General features: G+C 39.9%; 1 protein-coding gene and 1 long non-coding RNA gene across 7 annotated transcripts in view; one reads left to right on the top strand and one right to left on the bottom strand.

The window, feature by feature from the left end:
• Positions 1-19,926, top strand: part of LOC144989309 (uncharacterized) — a 150,894-nt gene extending 130,968 nt beyond the window's left edge. The window contains exons 2-3 of the long non-coding RNA XR_013653447.1: positions 17,017-17,120; positions 19,824-19,926. This is a non-coding gene — a long non-coding RNA (uncharacterized LOC144989309). The remainder of the gene's footprint in view (positions 1-17,016; positions 17,121-19,823) is intronic.
• Positions 1-23,629, bottom strand: part of dock4b (dedicator of cytokinesis 4b) — a 152,670-nt gene that overhangs the window by 61,125 nt on the left and 67,916 nt on the right. For all 6 annotated transcript variants that reach the window (XM_011490916.4, XM_020714319.3, XM_020714318.3 and 3 more), the window contains exons 9-15: positions 20,360-20,441; positions 20,212-20,272; positions 19,995-20,127; positions 17,246-17,334; positions 8,285-8,410; positions 4,860-4,984; positions 4,307-4,469 (exon numbers count right to left, since the gene is read on the bottom strand). In XM_011490916.4, coding sequence (XP_011489218.1) covers positions 4,307-4,469; positions 4,860-4,984; positions 8,285-8,410; positions 17,246-17,334; positions 19,995-20,127; positions 20,212-20,272; positions 20,360-20,441 — 779 coding nt within the window. The remainder of the gene's footprint in view (positions 1-4,306; positions 4,470-4,859; positions 4,985-8,284; positions 8,411-17,245; positions 17,335-19,994; positions 20,128-20,211; positions 20,273-20,359; positions 20,442-23,629) is intronic.

Raw genomic sequence — 23,629 nt, 5'->3', positions numbered from 1 at the left:
CAGATAGTATTGTCTAATAATGAGCTTAAGGCAGCACAGCTGCAGTCATGGTAATATTTAGTACACCAGAAAAGTATTTACCAAATTTAAACCTAATATTACAATTTTGCATTTGAGCATGTTAGATAGATACAATTTAGAGCAGATAATTTGAAATAAAATGTAAAAATCCCACCAAAGGACACTGTTGCCTGTCACGACAGTGGTTGAATGTTTATCGCCTTACTACTTAGTTCAAATTGAATTTGTTCTTTCAGGTTTTATACTTGGTATTATGCAGGAGGCGGCATTAGCATTAGCTAATGCTAGGGCCAACTCTAAAATAGCTTAAATATATATTTCCTATCAATAAAAAAGAATAGCAAACACGATACTTTATTTCCTTTAAAACTAACAAAAGGAATGTTTATTCCTTGTTATTCAGACGACGTTGACACTCTGTTAAGCTAGTTTAGAGTTTCGACTATCGGTATTTAGTGGCTTTCTTCATTGCTACTAAATTAGCTTTAGCTTTGCTACAGCTTGCTCAGCTATTTTAGCTTTGGATTAGCATTCTTCAACATATTTACTATACTTAGTAGTGGTTAAACTAATTTAGCATTAATTTATTTCACTAGATAGTGTGATGCTACACTGTGGCCTCAAAAAGGTTTGGGGCTTTAGCATGCTAACATGGCAAAGAGAATTCCATGAAAGGCTAAATGATTCTGGGCTACTTTCAGCTTGATTAATTGTCTGTTTACGTTCAAAGTATATTGTTTCCATTTAGTAAATGATCCCATGGCTCTCTTTTGATCTCAGACATAATTATGACTCGCAGAAACTTTCTGTTCTGGTGCTGCTGGATCTTACGGTGGATCTCTGCTGATACGGTGGATCACCAGATTTTACTTGACCGACTTAGGAGTCGGGTCGGCCTCTCAGGAACTGCTCTTATCTGGTTTCACTCCTATCTCACAGATCGACACTTTTTTGTGAGTATGGATACTCGGTCCTCAGGAGTCCATGAAATAAGTTGTGGGGTTCCCCAGGGTTCAATCTTGGGTCCAATACTTTTTAGATTGTATATGTTGCCTCTTGGGGATGACATCAGGAGACACGGTGTTGACTTTCACAGCTATGCTGATGATACACAGCTTTACATCGCCGTGTCTCCTGATGACCTTGAACCTGTCAACACTCTTTTAAACTGCATTTTAGATATAAAGTTGTGGATGGCAGAAAATTTCTTGCAGCTCAACCAGGACAAAACTGAGGTTTTAATCATTGGTCCTGAAGACAAGAGAGAGATGATTTTACCCAAACTTAGGAATTTTAAATCTTCTCAATGTGTGAGAAACCTGGGCGTTCTTTTTGACTCTGAGCTGAATTTTATTCCTCACATCAGAAACGTTGTGAAAACAGGATTTTATCATCTTAAAAACATTGCCAGAGTCCGCCCCTTCCTCTCTCTTGCCAGAACAGAGGTGTTAATGCATGCTTTTATTTTTAGTCGTTTAGATTATTGTAATGCCCTGCTCTCTGGTTTACCGAAAAAGTCGATCTCAAATCTGCAACTATTGCAGAACTCTGCTGCACGAGTTCTGACGAGAACCAGAGGGCGGGAACACATTACACCGATTTTAAAGTCGATGCATTGGCTCCCTGTGCATTTCAGGATTGATTTTAAAGTTCTTTTAATGGTTTACAATTGTTTTTATGGTCTTGGGCCTTATTATTTAATTGATACTATTTTAAAATACGAGCCCTCGCGGACCCTGCGGTCCTCTGGCACTGGCCTCGTAGTTGTCCCTAAGGTGAGGACCAAAACACACGGTGAGGCTTCGTTCCACCATTACGGCCCTCGCCTGTGGAACGGCCTGCCAGAGAACCTCAGGGCCGCAGAGACTGCAGACGTTTTTAAGAAGAGGCTCAAGTAGTAGTGAGGGAGGGGTCCCTTCTTTGTGCGATTGTCCTTTGTTTTCCGTTTTTAACAACTTTCATTTTTATGACTGTTTTATCTGTTTTTATGTTAAGCGCTTTGTGTTTTTAACCAAAATGAAAGGCGCTATATAAATAAATAAAGTTTGAGTTTGAGTTTCTTGGTATTCTCCTGATGAGCTTCTAGAAGTAGTCACCTGAAATGTTTTTCACTTCACAGGTGTGCCCTGTCAGGTTCAATAGGTGTGATTTTTCTTGTCTTATAAATGGGGTTGGGACCATCAGTTGAGTTGTGCAGAGGTCAGGTGGATTACACAGCTGATAGTCCTACTGAATAGACTGTTAGAATTTGTATTATGGCAAGAAAAAAGCAGCTAAATACAGAAAAACAAGTGGCCATCATTACTTTAAGAAATAAAGGTCAGTCAGTCCCAAAATTGGGAAAACTATGAAAGTGTCCCCAAGTGCAGTCACAAAAACCATCAAGTGCTACAAAGAAACTGGCTCATATGTGGACCCCCCCAGGAAAGTAAGACTAAGAGTCACCTCTGCTGCAGAGGATAAGTTCATCTGAGTCAGCAGCCTCAGAAATGGCAGGTTAACAGCAGCTCAGATTAGAGAGCAGGTCAATGACACACAGAGTTCTAGCAGCAGACACATCTGTACAACAACTGTTCAAAGGAGACTGTGTGAACCAGGCCTTCATGGTAGAATATCTGCTAGCAAACCACTGCTAAAGAAAGGCAACAAGCAGAAGAGACGTGTTTGGGCTAAAGAACACAAGGAATGGACATTAGACCAGTGGAAATCTGTGCTTTGGTCTGATGAGTCCAAATTTGAGATTTTTGGTTCCAACCACTGTGTCTTTGTGCGACGCAGAAAAGGGGAACGGATGGACTCTACATGCCTGGTTCCCACTGTGAAGCATGGAGGAGGAGGTGTGATGGTGTGGGGGTGCTTTGCTGGTGACATTGTTGGAGATTTCTTCCAAATTGAAGCATACTGAACCAGCATGCCTACCACAGCATCTTGCAGCTGCATGTTATTCCATCCAGTTTGCGTTTTGTTGGACCATCATTTATTTTTCAACATGACAATGACCCCAAACACACCTCCAGGCTGTGTAAGGGTGATGGGGTGCTGCGCCAGATGACCTGGCCTCCACAGTCACTGGACCTGAACCCAATCCAGATGGTTTGGGGGGAGCTGGACCACAGAGTGAAGGCAAAAGGGCCAACAAGTGCTAAGCATTCTGGGAACTCCTTCAAGACTGTTGGAAGACCATTTCAGGTGACTACCTCTTGAAGCTCATCAAGAATGCCAAGAGTGTGCAAAGCAGTAATCAAATCAAAAGGTGGCTACTATGAAGAACCTACAATATGACACATTTTCAGTTGTTTCACACTTTTTTGTTATGTATATAATTACACATGTGTTAATTCATAGTTTTGATGCCTTCAGTGTGACCCTACAATTTTCATAGTCATGAAAATAAAGAAACCTGAATGAGAAGGTGCGTCCAAACTTTTGGTCTGTACTGTAAATTTAATGAATGTTGTTTTTATATTTAGGAGAGAAAACAATTTTTTCAATTTTCTGTAACAATGTACTATAAAAATGCACAGCACCGCTAATGTTGACAGATCCTTTCAGTCTCTTTTCGGTTGTGTTAAAAAGTAAAGACTGCAGACCTCGAAAGCAAATGAAAAAATTACAACTGCTTGCTGGAGCCTAATGAGAATAAAACCAAGACAGTACTTAAAAACACATCAAGAGAAATATGAACTTTCCATTTGGCTTAAATTAGCGTTAAGAGGCTCTGCTAATCACATTTCCATAGGCGCTTGGCTCAGACGTCCACAGGCCGTCATACACACTCGTTGGCCCCTTTAGTTTGGTGTCACTACAGGTCTAAATTGGGATCTTAACAGGGTGCATTTCGGTGCAAATGACTGCCAGGAGTAATAAGGCTACTGCATACAGCCCCAATGCTTCCTAACTTGGAAATAATCATCCCAGCTTGTTATGAGAGGACAGGCTCTGCCTCTCCCCTCTTGTCTACGAAAAAGGGAGATATTGAGAGCTCAATGTTAGGAAAAAAATGTTATCTCTCATAGAAATAACTAACTAGGATAACCATGGAACAGGAATGGCAGACGACCACTCCTCTTAGAGAGACAAATTGACTTGTGGAAAGGTCAGATAGAGCTGATGCTTTTAATATCTAACAGATCGATTCTGAAGTCTACCAACAAAATGTAGAAAGACTCCTCAGGTTTATCAAAGGTTGTAAAATGAAGCACCAGAGGCCTTTTAATGTGTTAGAAACCTGGTGCTCACACAACCATTCAGGTAATAAATGACGGGTAATACAATTCGGGCTTACTGGAGCAGTGCCGAAACTCAAAGCGAACGTGAGATCCCCTGAACATGTCCACCGGGATGGGCAGTTTGATCTGTTCCGCCCAGCGAGGACTGTTGTTGTGGTACAGAACCAGAGAGTGGTACTCGTCTCCCCCTGGTTCGCCTGAACCGGCGGCGGCGTGACTCTAAAATAAGCAGGAAAAACGACAAAAGGCAATATGACAGAGCAGACATGAATACTTTTTTGTGCTCCCAAGAAACTGCTATAAAATGAGCAAAAAGAAAGTCTATGAGTGCATTTATGTGTGTTAGGGGGTTGCGTGCCATGTGGTGGCAGCGCCACTTTAGGCAGGGTTTTATTTGACTCTATTTCCTGTAAAACGCCAAGCCACAGAGGGAAACCACAGAGGCAGACTGTCACATTGCTAAAACCAGAAATGGGCAACACACAGGAGAGACACTTAGCCTCCAATTGGGTCACCCATGTTTAAACGAAGAGCTGTACTACAAATAAGACATTCGTAAAATGATGTTGCAACAATAAAAAAAAAACAAGTGAAATATGAAGGCTTTACCTTAAGGATCTGACCATCACTGTCTAACACATAAACTGTGATCTCTACGTTTCGGGCGACGCTCTTTCCCCCCTTCTCAAACTCTCCCCTCTCCAGTGTGATGTAAAGGTCATTCCTCATTTCTCCTGCAGGAATAGGGGGAAAAAATAGACATAAATTATGTGAAGGAGCAAACTTCATCAATAAGCCCACATGGGTTTTTCAGAGTGATTTTTTTCTTTGCCAGACCTGAATGTAATTTTACCTTTCAGCCGGCATTAAAATAAGCTCAAAGAAATTACATTTCTGCTCAGAGTCAGTGAAAGGAGGTAGAAATTAAAAGTAAAATCTAATAAAAAGGTGTATAAAGGTCAAAATTGATTTTTATAATACCATAACAGTCAGAAGTAAGACCTCTGTCTCCCCCTCTGGTCACCGGCGGAAGCGGTACCCAGAGTTCTAACCACCGTACAACTCCCAGCAACCCCAGCACACACTTCCTGGATGCCACACACCTGACTCTCTCATTCATCAACCACAGCGTACTTAGGCACTGAACTGAGTTAAGCTGAGTGCGAAGTATTGTTTGTGCCACTCTGCCCTCTGTTCCGAGCGTTGTATTTGGACCTGATCTTCTGTTTCTTGACCCTGTGTCTGACTCCGTTTGCTGCCCGCCTGCCCCGACTCTCGTCTGCATCTTGTCTACCCAATCTCTCCTCTGATGCTCCCATGCTCGTTATTGACTCCTGCCTGCCTGACCCTGATATAGCTTTGTGTCATTTTAGCTGAGCTAATAAACCTGCTGCATTTCATAATTATTTCATAATGTGAATAGCGGTTTGCTAACTCTTAAGCTACTGTCACACGGGCCTCTACAATGCGTGTTTAAGTGACCACTTTCAACGAGAAGCGTGTCTAAATACACGTTTCGGGCATCTGGCTTTAAAATCTCGCATTCAAGTGTAGCTACTCAAGTTTCTACGATTGTTTCCAGGCTCTACTTACAAAACATTTAGCCACTGAACGTTCAAAAGTAAACCAGGTTAAACTTTGACCAATCAGACTCGGATTTGGTAGTGATGTAAAGATAGTGTCCTTTTTTAAATATGGAAGTACCAACCCTTTAAAGATTGATCATTGAGAAGAAATGAATAATTATAGTTTGTGCCCGGGTGGAATTCAATGACACCAAGTCTTTCATATATCGGAATAGAGCTGTGAAAGAAAAAGCCTGGAGCAAGATTCACAAAATTTGCACAAATTTGACATTTCACACCAAACATCTCCGACTATAGGTGTTGGACAATGCACTAAAACAGTAGAAAAAGAAAAAGAAGCCTCTCCCTGCTTGTCATCTGTAAACACCATGGGCTAAATGCGTGATCAAGAATGCACGTTTAGCGCATTCTTGAACACATCACATGTCTAGTGTGTGCGTAGCTTGAGTCTAAGTGGTGAAAAATTAGAGGGAGAGAAAAAAAAAGTTCACACTGCCTTCCATTTGTTATGCAGAGCCTCAAAGGAACAAGCTTCCATAAAGGTTAGAAAAAGAAATATAAACATGCAGACCGCAGATTTTTGTTGTAGCTGTAGCTGACTGTACAGTACCCAAGCTAGGAGAACATTATGTGCACCTATAGTTTCTTTAACACTGATCTTCTGTCCCTCATAACAGAAACCATGGAAACTGATACCTTTTTTAGGGGAGATAAAGCACTTCATTTTTTACATACTTTTCTGATTGGAAATTTTATATAACAACAAAAGATGAGGAAAAATACACAGGCTGGTACAAATCCTGTAGTAAAAAACAAAAACAAAAGGAGCAGACGGCATCCTTTGCCCTAGGGTGGGGTTACACAAGCAGAAAGAACGGGAGCACTCAGCTTTAAGGGTTTGTAACTAAAGAAAAAAGAAATGAACGTAAATCTGTGTTGGTGAACCAGTGAAGGGGTTTTACCGCCTTTTTATCAACCTAAAATAACTAGCTTTCTTTACTGACACTTCCTTATGTTATGTAGTCAAAAAGAATCCAGGTAGCAAATCCAAACAGTCTATCACATTTTCTCATGCATAGATAAATCTACACATGAATGTTTTGTCTTTTGCTTTCATCTTCCAATTCAAGGGGGCTGTGCGTTTGTTACCAAGACAACAAGAGCCCATTCAACAGGGCCCGAGGGTCTCTGCAAGGGCGTGTCGTTTAGAGAGGAAAGCACTCTCACGTGAGAGAGGAGAGGAATCAGGTTTCAACCTCAAATGCTGATGAGAAAGACAAGTTTGTCTTTAAATTGTACAAATATTTGGTTCAATTATATTTCAGATAAGCAAAAATATATAGACTTAAATATGTATCAATCTAAACAAAATGTAAGCTGTTTGAAGCAGACAGAGGTGTAGCAATTTGAATGTTTAACTAGCTAAACACCTTGCTTGAATGCTACATATTTATACAAAAGATTATGTGAAAGTTAAATTTTAAATTCCTAAATTCTTCAGTTTGTTTTTAACTACGAAGGAAAGCTGAGTTGTTGTTCATTCCCATATAATGTTAACACCTAGTAGCAGTGGAAGCAGTTTATTGTTTTGAAAAACTATAAGCAGTTGTTTTAAATAACACAAGTTTGTAGATTTATTTCATTGTTGTTTAAAGCTAATGCAATGTAAGAAAAAAATATTAAAAGGGAGAAATTAAGTGTTGTTGTTTTAAAACGGCTTTAAATTAATGTTAGATCAAAGACTTTTACATAAATGTGTAACATTTAGATGTTGAAAACATTTCTTTCCATGCTGTATAGATATTTTTGTGAACAAAGTTCCCATGACCAAACAACATTTCCCACAATGTCATATTCTAAATATCTAAGCAGTTTAAAAAAAAAAAACGATTAAAAGAAGGTGTTTTGGTTGAAATATTTTCTTGTCTTAAAAGAAAATCACTGTAATTACTGCTCAACTTATGCAAAATGCATTTTATTGGCAAATGCCAAGATGACTTCAGAGAGCAGCTTCAGAAATTCTCATGCGATTCATTTTTGCATTTTATTTTGACATCAACTGACTGTTTTCCCTGATTACATGCAATGCGTGAAATAAATGTATACAACAGCTAGACAAGTGCGAAATGCATTGCTGGAACGGTTAGCAGTCTAATCGACCGATAAATTATCCGTGTTGTCTCTCGAGGGTGTTGTTAAATGTTTAAGGACATTCATATTTTCTTATTGATGCGTGAACCAGGATCTTAGCATTTTAAACAACAAAACAAAGTGAGTTAAGAAGGGAATTGTTCATTTAAATTCAATTAAAATAAAATTTCTATGACAAAGCATTAATTGAATAGATTTTTTTAAACATTTAATATACTCTAGAATTTGAAGTACTGAAAAATATAATGAGATACACTGGATTTTACATAGAAACAAATGAATTGGAAAACATCTCACCTGGCATGATGATGTCAGAGAAGCCCAGTTTCCTGGTAATGGACACACCTCGAGTGAACAGGACCATATACTCCCGCCTCAGCTGCTCGATGTCTCCGTGTAGGAGCTGCAGAGCCACAGCCAGGCCTGAAACACCAGATAATGGCAACCTTGAGTACTGATAATATTTTGTACCACATCGGGTCTTTTCTCCTTTTTGGCTGAATAAAAATGTAGTATTGGGCATATAAGACATCAAGACCGTCCTTAGCATCAGAAAGGATCAAGCAGTGAATAAAAGATACCATAAAGAGAAAGAGACCCGCAGTTTAAATTGAGCTTGTTTCCTAGGAAAACCTACAAATCATCTGGATCTCAAGAAGAATATATTCATGCCCTAACTTGAGATATCAAATTGAAAAGTAAATTGAAGCATCAACCCGAATTAGGAGCTCACAGTGCTGCTTATTGATGTGTGTGTATAAGCCCTGATCATTTTGAGGAGAAGCAACCGCATAAACAACAAATTCAAGTGCTAGAGACAAGATGAGGATAATTACTGTTGTGGATGTGCTTTGGGGGAGCTAGGAGGCACTGATGCAAAGGTTTATTAGCTGTGAGATGTTCAAATCACTGGCAGTAAACAAGGAGACGTGACTCGTTTGCAGACCTGATGGTTACATGCTTGACTACACTGCTCTAGACGAGGCACCAAGTTGGAAACAAAAGTTTTAGGAACTTTAGATGATGAGAAAGCTAACTAATGTTAATGTTAGGGTAACTTATACAGAACTAGAGAAAAAACAAAAACTTGTTTCACTCATAAAGTACAAGGGGCAAATTCTCAGACTTCCGGTTTGACCCCAGTTTAAAAAATGAAATCAACCAATTGACTATATAACCACTAAAGGGCGTATCTCTCAAGTAAATACGTAAAACAACCTAATTTTAAACAGAAATAAATGTATTTGACTGACTATAAAACTGTTCTTCAAATTTCCCAAACCCTATATTTTACTTAATCTTTTACAATCAAAACAGTCCTGGAAAAGGGGTGTGGCATCTTGAGTGTCATGTGACTGTTAATTTTCAGTTGTACTACAGCCACACAGTGAGAAATTTCCTCCCATAATTTGGAAAGATCACTTTTATCGACAGGGATTTTAACAATTAGGGACAAAATGATCGTCAACAGCTGTCAGACATTCTTGTTTTTTCCAACTCCCTGTTTTCAGGAAGTCCAGGAACCGAGGACGTCATATCTGGTGAAGACGTTGGCAACCATAGACATTGATATATCGCCTACTGCAAAGCCCAGGGGGATGTCACACACTCACTTTCCAAACCCTTAGTCACAACCGTCCTTACGGTGAGATGCGGGCTGCCTCCGGGCAAAAAAATTGGAAAACCTGTGCTGGGCATGCGCTACAGGTGGCCTGCACTAAATATCAAGGCCATAGACCGCTCAGTGAACCCGTTCATGAAGATTTTTCTACGGGTTTGCTGCGGGATACAGGTTGTAGCAAACACTAACAGCACACAAGGGTAAAGTAAGGGAAGTACAGTAGGTGAGATGTAGTGATGTCATTTCAACTTCTCCTTTTTTCAATGCCCCTAAAGCCTGCAGACTTGGCAAGGGACCTTTTAAGTTTGTACGACAGCATCAGCAACTCGTTATAGGTGTGTGTAAAACTAACATTAACCTTATGAATACTTCATGAGACACTTACCACCCGCACAACAATTGTGCGTTCCATTTTCAGCTAGCCTCACAGGAACTGCAAGACTCACCTGTGTACCCCCTTAAGATGCAGCCACTCCTCTTAATGATGCTCCACAGGCCCGGACAACCCAGAAACCCACAACACCCCCTTACGGTTGTGACTATAGCCTATCTATATTAAAGTTTCATGGTAAGACATAATGACTGATAGTGCTAGTCTATAGCAGAGATGGGCAACTCCAGGCCTTAAGGGCAAGTGTGTTTGCGTGATTTCCAGATATCCAACCCCTACTCCTGACTGATCTTACCTGGTTCAGGTGTGTCCAGTCCGATTAGAACATGCCAGAGCAGGGTATGTTGGAAAACATGCAGGAATGCGGGCCTCGAGGCCTGAAGTTGCTAATCACTGGTCTATAGCATCACAATAATTAAGCGAGGTAGCACATCGCGGTAGCAACAAGATTGCAAGTTCCTAAAGGAGAAGATGTTGATATGCTTCAGCAAGTTTCACCGTTTTTGTTTTCAGTGAAACTGACATATTGAATTGAAACAGTTACATGTCAGTTTGCATGTAAAGTACATTTAGTTTTTTTTTTTAAATGACCTTTTTTCATGTTGCTTTGTCACTGGAATCAATAAAGTTATAATTTATAAAAAGATGTATAAAAGAAAAATAAAGGTCTTCGTGTTGGTTTAACTACCATACAGTTTTAAAAAATGGGGGGGGAAAACTTGAACAAACTAGCAAAACTACCATAAAGTCCTGCAGGAACATGTGGCTTAAAGGATTAATGGAAACAGAAAGGATTATTTCAAATGTATTGAGGCATAATCTGATCTAATTTGGACTCGGCTTTTGGCTTTCACTGCACTCTCATAAACAGTCAAGCCTTAAAAGCTATCTACCACTAGCTTTAATACTGCTTTGATTTAAAAAAAAAAAGACTTAAAAAGAAAAACAGAAATTCCCAACCCTTTTTGTTCCCGGCAAAGTCAGAACCCCCCCCACCCCCAAAAAAAAAAACAAGGATAAACAAAAGAGAGTGAGCTGTCTGTTCTGCTGCCACCCACACAGGCGTGTGGAGGTGGGAGCTGAATTACCTTTTCTGACTCATACCAAGCCCAAAAACTCCTTTTATAGACTACGTCATACAAAGACACCATCTTCACGCATCAACCTTTTTCTTTGACAGATAAATTCAACAACCTAAAAGATGCTCTGACTCTGAAAAGCAAAATAAAAAAGAAATCCGAAAACTTCAAAACCAAAGAAACAGCCTGTATTTATATTTCAGGAGCAGCACAGTCATGTCTCCTTGGATATTTAGCTAGTGATTTGAGGATTTTGATTTAGACCAAAAAAAAGCAGAACGCTACAAGGAAGCTCAGATGCCTAACAGGATCTATACACACCGTTGAAAACCTTTAATGAGCACACAGATGTATGGATCTGATTCTATTTCATTTCTCATTAAACCCCCAATTTCCTAATGAATAGGGATCAAATGTTTCTATAGAAAAAAGAATTCCAAATTTCTGTTTCATGGTAAGTGGTGTATACTGATTTACTGCCTTCCTTGAAGGCCCAAAGTGCTTTACAGTCACAGCCTCATTCACACACTAATGGCGGCTCCGCTGTCACATGGTACAGGCATGTGATGCATGTTTCAGAACGGGCTAAACCAGGGGTCGGGAACCTTTTTGGCCAAGAGAGCCATAAATGCCACATATTTTGAAATGTAATTTCGAAAGAGCCATACAATAATGTAGTGTCCCTTCCCCACACTGAGGCACGGAGACTTAACCTCTTTTAAAGTTCTTTATTCCGATTACTGCAGACCGCAACAAACGTCGTTCAATTAATTCAGCAACTCCTGAATCTCTCCCGCCGACACGAGAGCGCTTCTCCCAACTTTATATTCCCCTGCTCCCGCTGCAGCCCTCCCATTTCCCTTATTCGGCCCATAGCTGAACCCCATTGGTCCAAACTACCTAACAACAGGCTGAGCGACAGAACTGAGGGCCAATCAGAGCTCTGCTTGACGCGTTCAATGAACTCCAAAATTTAGAACGCGACCCAACAGCCATCCAACTCAGTCCGCGACAATTTGTTTAAAACTAAATATACAAATGAATGTGTGCATTTGATTTAATTTCAACATTTTTAAAGTACAATAAGTCTGTGGATTCTTTTTAATATTGTTATTCTGTTGCTAATAAATGATGAGTATTTCTCGTGGTAGTTTTGTTGATGGTCTAGTCTGGTTGTTGAGTTTCTGCTTCGTTCAGGCGTTGAGACTTTAAACGTCATCGTAGGTCTGAATGTTCTGTAGATGTGACAAAGACTGATCACATGCAGACGGGGAGCCAAACACACACTCACACGCTGCAGTGAGTGACGGGAAGCGGGTTTTACGTTTTTACAATCCCTGCGCGATTCACCTGCTGCCTGTCCCCACAACACCTCAGCCCCACCCTCTGCTTTCTCCCTCACACATCCCGTCCCCGCATCTGCGCGCTCTTTCTCAGAGACGGGAGCGCGTAGTTTTATGCACGTCAATTCACAGGTTTCCAGCTGGTACAAACTCTGTGAAATAATAGATAATAGTAACTGATAGCGCTGGCGCAGATTTCTCTCTCTAAGCACTGCTACTACTGCGCGCCTCTGGCATCGCATCGCGCCCGAGAAGGACTGGTCTAATGAAAAAAAAAAACTATAATTAAAGATTTGTCTGCGAGCCACATGTGACCATCAAAAGAGCCATATATGGCTCGCGAGCCATAGGTTCCCGACCCCTGGGCTAAACTAACATTATTGTACGCACTTTTAGCACAGTGTTCACACTGGACTGTCGCTACGTGATACGGCTTGGTGTGAAATTTCAAAGCGGTGAAAATCTTGCGGCTCTCGCTCCAGGTTTTTTTCTTTCACAGATCTATTATGATGTACAAAAGACTTGAATTTAGCAAATCCTTACCCCTCTGGCTACTCTGTTACTCCAATTGTGTGGGCATTAGAAGCTGTAGTGGTGTCCAAAAGTGAGGGTTTTTTTTTTAAGGAGGAATGGTAGCAACCAAGGGCTGGCTATCCCTTCGCTGGTAGGATGTTCCGCATCACGCTATGGCGTGGAGGAAAAACACATTTCTTCCCGTGAGTGTGCTCTGAAGCACAGAAGTTTACATTTAAATGTAAGTATTGTGTTTTTGCATGACTTTTTAAAGTTATAAAACTAATGTTGATATGCATCTTCTTAGCGCTGGCAGCTACGCGCTAAAGTGGTAGTGGTAGTAACGTCCGAATTTGGTGAGATTATTTGGATCTCTCCGCTTGGATGGATAAAAATAGGGCTGGGGAGAAGCTGTAGGGGTGGGGAAGCAATTCGGATTCGCCCTTGGTGTAATATAATTCCAGCCAGACACAAACCGCAATTATTAATTTCTCCTTCATGATTAATTTTCAAAGGGTTGGTACTTCCGTGCATTGAAAAGGATGCTTCCCATCCGTCACTACCAAATCCGAGTCCCTGACTGGCCAAATTTCAACTAGTTTAACCTTCAACACGCATTAAATGGCCCAAAAATGGACTTGAAAACTAGCTTGAACAGATGTGCATCTACACACATTAACTTCTCATTGGAAGTGATCACTTGATGGTGTGTTGCCGAAGGCGGTGTGAATGTAGCATTACACGGGCACTAACCTCACCCACCACGAGCAATGTCTTGCCCAAGGACACTTCGACATGTGGGCGGACAGGGCAGCAACCGGACCTGAGGTTGACCGCTCTACCTCAGGTCCAGTCGTATTTCACAATTGGTACAATGTAATCCCCCCTTCAATAAAATGGGTGAAAAAGACCCTAAATTTCCAGATTTAATTTGCTGTAAATTCTTGTTGGCACTAAAGCTGTTAAACTGTTCAACACCCAAGTGTTTATCCTGCGCGTGCATAATGCTATCAAAATAAAAGCCTGAAGCAGCACTTCCACATGGTGGAAAGCCTGCTGCGCTCTGCCATTATGCTCGTCTTTCATTGTGCCTGTGAATAATTGCTTTTGGTCGGAGAGTTTTAAAGATAAAAGTGTCAACGTTTGCCAGTAGGCATAAAAGACTAAAGCACTTTAAGAAAAAACTCTTGAATGTGATGGAAGTTCAGCTGTGACAAGAGAGCGTTATCTCTTGATGTGTTATCTTCTGTTAATCTGATCCCGTGAGCCTGCTTGTGTTTTATCGTTGGTAATATTGCCAGGCAGCAGAAGCAGGATTAGACAGCAAACAAAGCTGATAATTGAACCTGATAAAGATTTAGTTGAAAACCCAAAATGAGATTAAAAGAAACCGCATCAGCAGAGAGATGCATGGATACAGCCAGTGGCTGTTTAGTATTCTAACATTTCTCAGCTACTTGTGTAATTATTTCATACTTCATCATCAACTAAAGCACAAAGCTTTTACACCTCGCTCCTTCCATGAAAGCTGAAAGCATGAAAGTACTGCTTGAGCCTTAGTCACATGTACCCGTACTGGCGTTGACCTCAACGGGTACTGCTGGTTTTTGGGTCGAGGGTCATAGAAAAGAGCGGCTGCATCTTAACCCATAAGACACCAGAGCCATTTTGAATTAAAAATATGTGTATTTATTTGGCCTGCACAATATATCGCAGATTTTTGTCATCGCAATGTCAAGCTGTACAATACACACAACATGGCGGCATCCATATCACCAAAAAATAGCAACTGATTGACTTCATTTCGTTGGAGTAGGAAGTAAACCATTTTCCAGTAGTGACATCACACTCACTCAGTCCAGTTCACATGAACAGTCAAAGTCGCCCTCAGCATGCCCAAAGACAAAATGTGCGTGAACCTTTTTTGCACCAAGCAGTCTTCGGGCTTGACATTTCATGTGGGCCACCAGCGTACCCCGGACAGACTTGCCCAGCATTGTTACCAAAGTGGAAACGCTTTCTTTTACAGTACAGTACTTACAGTGTACTTAAGTGGTATTTACATGGTACTTTTTATGGAATTTTCTGGGTAAAGTGTGTTTACATGTTACTTTTTATGGGACTTACTGGGTACTTACATGGTACTATTTTGTATATACTCTGTACTTACACAGTACTTACTGTGTATTTGTGTGGCACTATTTGGTTCATACCTATGTTGTACATACTGAGTATTTATAATATACTTACTGGGTATTTACATGTTGTGTAAAGGTGTCTTTTGTGGTACTTACCACATGTAAGAACAAGGTAAGTACAAATAAAGTACCTTGACCTCTAGGTCTGCACTTGTTGTGTTTCATGGTATTTACCATGAATTTACCACAGAAACTACCCCTTAAGTACACTGAAACTGTAACTGTAAAAGAAAGTTAGCCCTATTTCCACTCAACTACATGATACTTTCAGTACTAAATGCTGGGTATGTTCACGTATTACTTTCCCATACAGTGTACATACACACTTGCTCTTCTGACCTTCCCAAATGAGACAATGCTAACTTGTTGGTAAAGGTGAAGTAACTGCACTGTATAAACATATTCTGGCCTGATTACTTCTTGTAACATGAGGCAAATGTAAAGAGAAACAAGACAGCAGTGAAAAAAACAATCTTTAATTTGATACACTTCTGCAGCATACAAAGTGTCATCAGGATATAATTTGTTTTAAGTTCTCAACAATCACTAATGTTATGCATCTTGAGCTTCCTAAAGTCTTCAGTTTTGCGTGACATTTCTTCAAAGAATTGATGGTCTTTTGAGGGAACATGAAACTGACTCTGGTTCGTCTCAGATGTCTTTCCTAGTTTTAAAATATTTATTCCCCCAAACGCAAAGAGGCCTGAATCATCAACTTCCTCATAAATCACACAATGTCCAGCTCTTTGTCGATGATAAATGTTTTTTTATTCTTGCAACAAACTATGATAAATGTAAGCAGTCTGCTCTTGTTGTAGAGGGTTAGGGATTCCTGCAGTGATTCTTCTTGTTTCAATCGCTTGTTGTCAGGGTGGTTTTGGAAAGGTTTCTATCAGGTGGTCCACTCACAAAAAGGTTTACCACTGTTTCAAGTTTTCTGATTTTGGAAAAAGTGCAGCATTTGGGAAGATTTAGATCACTTTGCTTCCCCTATTGTTGAATAAAACCATCAAATTTTTTTTCATAAAAAAAAAAAAAAAAGAATAAAACCATAAAAAAAAAAATCCTTAAAGACTGATATTTACCCACACGGTTTTTAGATTTGTAAACTTGTATGTGCGAGCACGTGTGTGTGTGTGCATGTGTTTGTATCTGTATGCATACGTTAGTGTTTGTGCATTCTTGTGTTTGTGTGTGACCACGCATGTGTTTGTTTTATGTATGCATATGAGTGTACATGTACGCATTTGTGTGAGAGATGCATGCATGTGGTATTTTTGTGTATGGATATTTGAGTGTGCGTATTCATTTGTGTGTGTGTTTATCCATTTGTGTGTTTGCACACACGGATTTGTCCGTTTTGTGTGTTTGTGCTTGCATGTTTTTGTGTGTCCATGCACACTCATGTAAGCATGTGCGTGCATACATGCATGTGTTTATGCACTTGTGTGTGTGATGCATGCATGTGTTTTTGTGTGTGTGCATGGATATTTAAGTGTGTGTGCGCGTGTGTATTCATGTGTGTGTGTTTATCCATTTGTGTGTGCACACACATGGATTTGTCTGTTTTATGTTTATGTATGCATACGTGTGTGTCTGTGCATGCATGTTTTTGTGTGTCCATGCACACTCGTGTGAGTAGTTGCATATGTGTTTATGCATTTTTGTGTATGTGCACGTGATGGTGTGTATGCTGGAATGTGTGTGTGTGTGATTGCAAAACACACTTCTTTAAGACAGTTGTGGTTGTTCTTTGACGTCTGTGGAACTAAATGTTCTGATTTTTCATCAACTTGTTGCCATGGGAAACCGCTGATGCTGTTGTTCAGAATGATGTGAATGCAGCTATTTATACAAACTGTCTGGGTTCTTATGCAATTACAGGTTTCCTGCACAATCAAGACTGACCCACTCCGAAAAAAGAGGAACTTCTCACACTGAAGCTGCTGCCTGGAACAAGGCAGACTAACTGGCAAGATGTTTATGATGTAAGTCTGCTGCTTTTCAACAACAAGCATTATGTAAGATAGAAGGCATCACAAACACTAAAAACTAAGTGCATTCATGTCACAGAGGTTCATCTGAGATGACAGCAAGCTGAAGAGATTCTCACCTGTGTTGGATCCAGACAGATTGTATCTGGAATTGGCTTTTTTGATGATATTTTCATGGATCTGGTACCACTCACTCTCTGTGTTACACCTTAGGGAGAAAAAAATGAAGCTTCAGTTATGATTTTGGGGGGGGGGGGGGGGGGGGGGGGGGGGGTTCACATTTTGTTGTACTGTTTTTGTAAATGTAGCAAAACTTAAAGATGGCTGCCTTTATAGCTGTTGTTTAAGCCTTAGGCTACATTCAAACTGGCATCAGCAAAGCGCCTTGAAGTGACCACTTCCCAAAAAAAAGGGACCACTTCCCCCCCAAAAAAAGGGACCATCTAAACCAGTTTCATATTTCTGCTTTCAAAAAGTCTTAGTTCATGTGTAGCTGCTCAAGTTTTTAGGTCCGTTTACAAGCTCTACGTACAAAACGTACAGCCATCTTTTTTAATTTTTTTTTCAAAAACAAAATGAAAATAAACAAAAGAAATATAGATAAATAGATAAAACAAAACAATGTGCTCGAAAAGGAGTGAGTAGAAGAAAAATCTTGTATGTACCCACCCACTTTTAACACCACCTTATAATGTGCATATTTCTATTTACAGTTTTTTTATTCTCAAAACATTCAATCTACCCTCTGTATATCAATTTACATACATGCAAAGTTCCAGTAGTGACATCCTATATATATTTTTTAAATACTTGTAAACTTTTGTTTTGTTTTAAACTTTCATTAAAATCCATTCCATACATCCACACCACATAGTCTTTTTTTGTAGTACAAATGCCATTCAGCTGTTTTCTTAAATCGTAACCCACATCTCTGTCCTTGAACATTTGTTGTATTTTTGCTGGAAGTAGCTTGTTTCTGGCTTTAAACTTACTGAATACCGTTTAAATTTAACTAGTTCTCATAATTTTAATAAACCATATTTTAAAAACATTCAAAAGCATTTGTATGGGTCCCATAGTCCACACTATTAGCTTTTGTACAAAGACTGTAAATTCGTTTTATAAGTGCTTTCCCAAACTTCTACACTGTACTGTAAATATGGTAGTATTATTGATGAATACATTAGTAAACTTGATTTGTGAGTGAGTGTATAACATGTTTTTCCCAACACTGGCATGTCTTTTGGAAGTTTAGCTTTAATCTGTGGCTTCCATCTTATTTTGTGGTAAAGCATGGTAAAGCGTGTATGTAGCATGGGGGCTGACTAGAACGGCTCCAGGTTTTTGGGTTGTGGAGGGTCAACCTGTGGAGGGTCGAAGGGGAAGCCCAGGTGTGTCTCACAGTTCTCCACCTTAAGGGACTTCATAAGAATGGAATGTACCATTGTTGTGGGTGTGGTATTCGTACGGCTACTGGCAGTTTTACACGCGTGTGACTCACAAGTGATGTTGTATGATGTCCTTATGCCACACTCAGCATGAGGAGATGCCGAGTTACGTATAACCTGCACCCGGGGTGTGCGTACGTTCTACGTAACTATTAGGTATACGTAATACTTTATAAGTGTCCGTAGGTCAGATTAGTGTCCATGGGACGTCTCTGAGACGCTCATGCAACTACGCTCTGATTACCGAATTTCCTAATTTCTAACGGTCAAAGATTTAGGAGATTCACTTATCCAATGAACAGCACTAACGGGCTTTCCATTTAGGGGGTCCAAAAAAATGGAAAAATGTATACAACACGCCTACATCTACGTACTCTCGCGTGTTCACTACAACCTGTTTCTCCCAGCATGCCGTAGAAACAAAATGTATCTGAACATTTTCACTCTGCAGGTTCACCAAGCGGACTACGATCTAGATTTTTCGCACAAGCCACCGAGCTGTAAAGTAAGATGGGCTTTAGAAATGTGTCAAATCACAGACGGCGCATATTTTTTCACTAAAAACTACTTTGAACGTATTTTTACAACCATCAAAAGATTCAATATTTCATGTAGTGGAGTCCAATGATTCTGCAACTAAAATTCTAACCTCATCATTGAAAGGAAGAAAAAGAAGGCGAACAGATTAGGTGTCAGATTATTTTAAATACAGATAGAAAGTGAGAGATTTGGGCAGATGAAGACGGAGATTAAAAAAGAGAAACAAATAAAGATGGAGCGATAGAAAAAGATTGGTATAGGAGATAAAAAGAGATAAAGTTAACGATACACAAAAAGAAATATAAAGAGGGATTAATTGAAAGAAATATTAGGATAGCGAGACAGATAAACAAAGAGACAGAAATACAGAAAAAAAAGACAGAGATAGATAAGGACATAAAGAAATAGACTTATTTTTTGTTAACAGAAAAATAAACAAAAAAACATTTGTCTACAAGGATTTTACCGGATTAAATCTATCAATATTTAGTTTTCACCCATCCTGACAGAAAAACTACTTCTTTAGCAGTTAAATGACATATTTCTTTATTTGTTTAATTTTCCTAATGTGTATGTATCCTACACATTTATTAAAGTCTGTTTTGTTTCCAGAGAAAAACACTTTGAAAGAATTTGGCCGGTTGGTCTGATCCAGCTCCAATTTAGGTCAAACTTCTGTGTCAACGGTAGCTTTTTTTTTACCCTTCAGGGTATTATGAGGCCAGACTGTATTGAACCACAGAATGCTGCCACTGCAACAGCTGCCAGTCAACAAAGCACCAAAGCTCTGAAGCATCGCTCAAAGGGAACTGCAAGTCTTCATATTTTTTTTGTTTTTTGTTTTGGGAATCTCATCTTTAAAAGAGCTGCGGCGACTCACGTGTAAACTTTCAGCAGGTGGTCATCCTTAGAGTCTGCGGTGAGGAGATCGGCTATGCTGACCACAGCGCAGCCGAGAGGCCGCCTGTACTGCACGCTGCACAGGTTCTTCTTCTCCCCAGCTCCCATCCTCCCTGCACAGAGCAATAAGAAAACCCCGAGAGGTTCAAATCCATGTAAGGCTAAAGAGGGCGAAGCAGAAACCATCTTTTTCCTACCTATTCTTATGATGTGCACAACGATGTAGACATCTTTCCGCAGATCGCTGCTTCCCAAATCCTGAAAGAGAGCCAAAACAAGACGGTTAAGTCAACTCATAACAGCTTTAAGATGCTTCCGAACCTTTTTTGAATTGTTACTGCCCACCACAAACAGCGTGCACTGTCTCTCCGTCTTCTCCGGCGACTTGGGCAACCCGCTCTTATTCAGCCTGACGAAGAAGCGTTCGCTGCACAAAACAAGACACAGACGAGAAGTGATGACACATCCAGGTAAACGCTCGTCTCAGAGTCACAGCTAACAGCAATGGATGAAAATGAACGTTTGAAAATGCCAGAGGACACTGAAGGCACCACAACAAAGCTGTCTGAAAAGTTTAAACAAAGAACAGCCTGGAGGGAAACCAGCCTGAGGCAAAGACAGATACACAACTCAACCAAACCCCACAAAGCTTTGGGGTAAAACATCTTAAAAGTACGTAGCACCAACATTTTTTGTGACTGCATCGAAAGCAAATGCTTCTTGATTCAATTCATCTCATATCCTGCTTTCATTTCACAAAAATAATGAGTTTGATCCATAAAAGAACAACTCTCTTGAAAATGGGACGATGCATTGAACATCTCTGATGATTCACATTTAAAACGAAGGTGTGACTCAGAAATGGATTTTGTTCTGTACTCTGATGTTCTGGAAATGTTACATCCGAAAATACAACTCTTTGACTTACGGATTGAAGCGCATTCAAAAGCTAAATGATCTGGAGTCTGGTGTAATATGGTCCAACTCCACAACTAAACAAGCAGACTCAGATTCAGAAACCTCTGTGATTAATGCAATAAAGTTCATAGTGTCTGCAGTTACTAACTGACTTCTTGGTTCTTTTTTTATCAGACACGATTTGTGTTTAAACATACCTGACATGTTTCGACAGACGCGTTCCGGACAGCAAGGGGCGGAGTCACCTGTCAACATTTTTACATCGATTGTTTTTATGCACGTCATGCACAACCACCTGATGAGGACTCTGACACAGACAAAACGCATCCGTCGAAACATGTCAGGTATGTTTAAACATAAGCTCTGTCTGATAAAAGAACCAAGAAGTCACCTTTGTGGTTACATTTGCAAGGTTCCGTCTTTTATCGTGGGAGTTTTGTTCCAAAAGTAACATGTGATAAGTAAAATCCACAATGTAAGATTATAGATGTTTTAAGGCTGTAAACCCCTCACTACACACTTCATAAGCTTTTCTCAGATAGACTTTTCTGAAATAAAATTCTCACACTTTTCTCTCTCGTTTAGACTCTTTTAAAATTCAGTAATTCCAATATTATAGAACAAAACAAAGTTCTGTAATTGAAAATGTATGTACATTTTGCAAACTAAACGCATTCTGTTGGGGAGACAGGACACGGAGGAGATATATTCACAATGGTCTATAGCCGATAAGGATGAAGAACACAATGCGGTGTTAACCCTTTATATTGTCACCGGCGACAGGGAATTAGCACGCTTTTTGATAATCTTTGACTATTTACGCGATCAATGTGAGTCATCTGATTGTGACGAGGACAGAATCGGGTTTTCATCTTGGATGTGCGCCGATTTGCAACACATCACTAACACAAAGTGTTGGCTAAGGACACAAAGCTGGTTTACACTGAATGTGTAAGCAACTGAATACTGTAAAGTGTTACATATCAGCACAAGGGCGCCTTTCTCCGCTTCAGAATCAGCTGGTTTTACGTTAATTGCGTAAAACCAAAAACATCGACGCTGAAGCTAAAGCTCTGGTGTTAAACGGTAAAAAAATAACGCAAACTTGCGCTAAAGTATTTTGAGGGAAAAGCGAGACCGTGAAAGGTGAACCGCAATGTAGCGAGGGAACATTATTTTTATGAATCCTAATACTTTTGAAATGTCTTACAAATGTGGGCGGGATCTTTTGAATAGCAGATGACCATTGGTTCTTGATAGCCAACTGTCAGCTGTAAGATCGGTCTATTACTCATTCACAGAAATGGTTTAGTGATATTACCATGATTGGGGTTCACATTTCACAAAACTAACGAGTCATAGGGTGTGTAGTCGAGCTACACACCCCAACTTTAATAGACTAATGCTTGCGTCTTCCCCCAACAAAAAGTGTTTTGTAAATAGTACATTTCTTTAAAGAAAAATCCCTACAACCCAGTCAGAAAAGTCAAATTCCTGGTTGCCAAAATGAAACCGTCCTCAAATGCTCCCTTCCTCACACAACCAGAGGCCCGTTCCTTTTCCCTCTGTACTCCGTCCTCCCCATTCCCGCTGTAGTGCATGGTGTAAGCGGCGGCAGCAGAAAGCACCCCCCCCCCTTATATCTTGGCTGGTGAGCGAAGAGCTAATCCAGTTAGGTGACTTTCACAGTCCACAGATAAGCAGAGAGAAAAACCTTGTAATACAGCAGCGTCTGACCGTAAGCCAAGTCACTGGCGCCGCTAACTGCTGGAGCTACAGTACAAGTGCAGAATTGACCCCCCCCCAATAGATCCAATACATGCTGTCCATGAAAATGTACTTAAAAGTCTAAAATATCAAAGTTAAAGCTATTTTTTAATATAAAGTCTCCTGATTGGACTGTAGTTTACTGTCTTGTCCATGCGGGGCAGTGGGTCTTTTTATTAAACTGTTACAACAGGATATCTGTTGAATTATTAGTAACAGTTTAAGAGTTTAACATTAGGAAAGTTGGCTCTTATCAACAGTGATGGGGTGTAACAGTTAAGAGTTTCTAATTCAGGAGTTTCTTCCCGTTGAATTCTTCTCCATCGTTCACGACTTTGACGTCCTTAACTTTCTTTTATTGAAGACACTTAAGTTGGTTCCACGCCACTCCTATATAGAAAAGTCTTCCGCTTCATTGGTGAACCTTTTTGATCCCCAAAGCGGATCCTCATCTGCCTTGTGTGGCGTCACAAACTTCCGGCTAGGATCAAATTAAGCCAATCAAATAAAGTCAATTAAAAATAATAATAATAATAATAAAACGATTTGTGGTTAGTACAGAGCAAATCCAGAATCACTTCACATGTACTGTATGTCCTGAATTAATATATTCTTTGATAGCAGCAGCTTTGTTTGGGTCTGTTTGGGTGTTTTAGGTTCAAGGCGCTTCATGCCAAATAAGTTTCTGTTAAAATGATGAACAAACGTCATCATCCAATCATTGATGTCCCATAATACCTACTTTTACTAGTTTCTACTTTGTGTCATTTTAAACGTTTCATTTTGATTTCTGAAAATTTAGTTGTCTGAAGCATTTCATTTCTATTTTCATTTTGTTCTTTTTCTGTCTTTTTTTTGAATAGTTAGTTTCAGAAATTTTCTTTTGATCTCTATAACCTAATGTCAATTTTTTTTTGTTTTGCTCTTTAA

Source organism: Oryzias latipes, chromosome 23 (assembly GCF_053564925.1).
Source record: "Oryzias latipes strain Hd-rR chromosome 23, Olatipes_Hd-rR_3.1".
NCBI lineage: Eukaryota > Metazoa > Chordata > Actinopteri > Beloniformes > Adrianichthyidae > Oryzias > Oryzias latipes.
The sequence above is the reverse complement of the archived record's forward strand: the minus strand, read 5'-3'. Positions and strand labels throughout refer to the sequence as shown.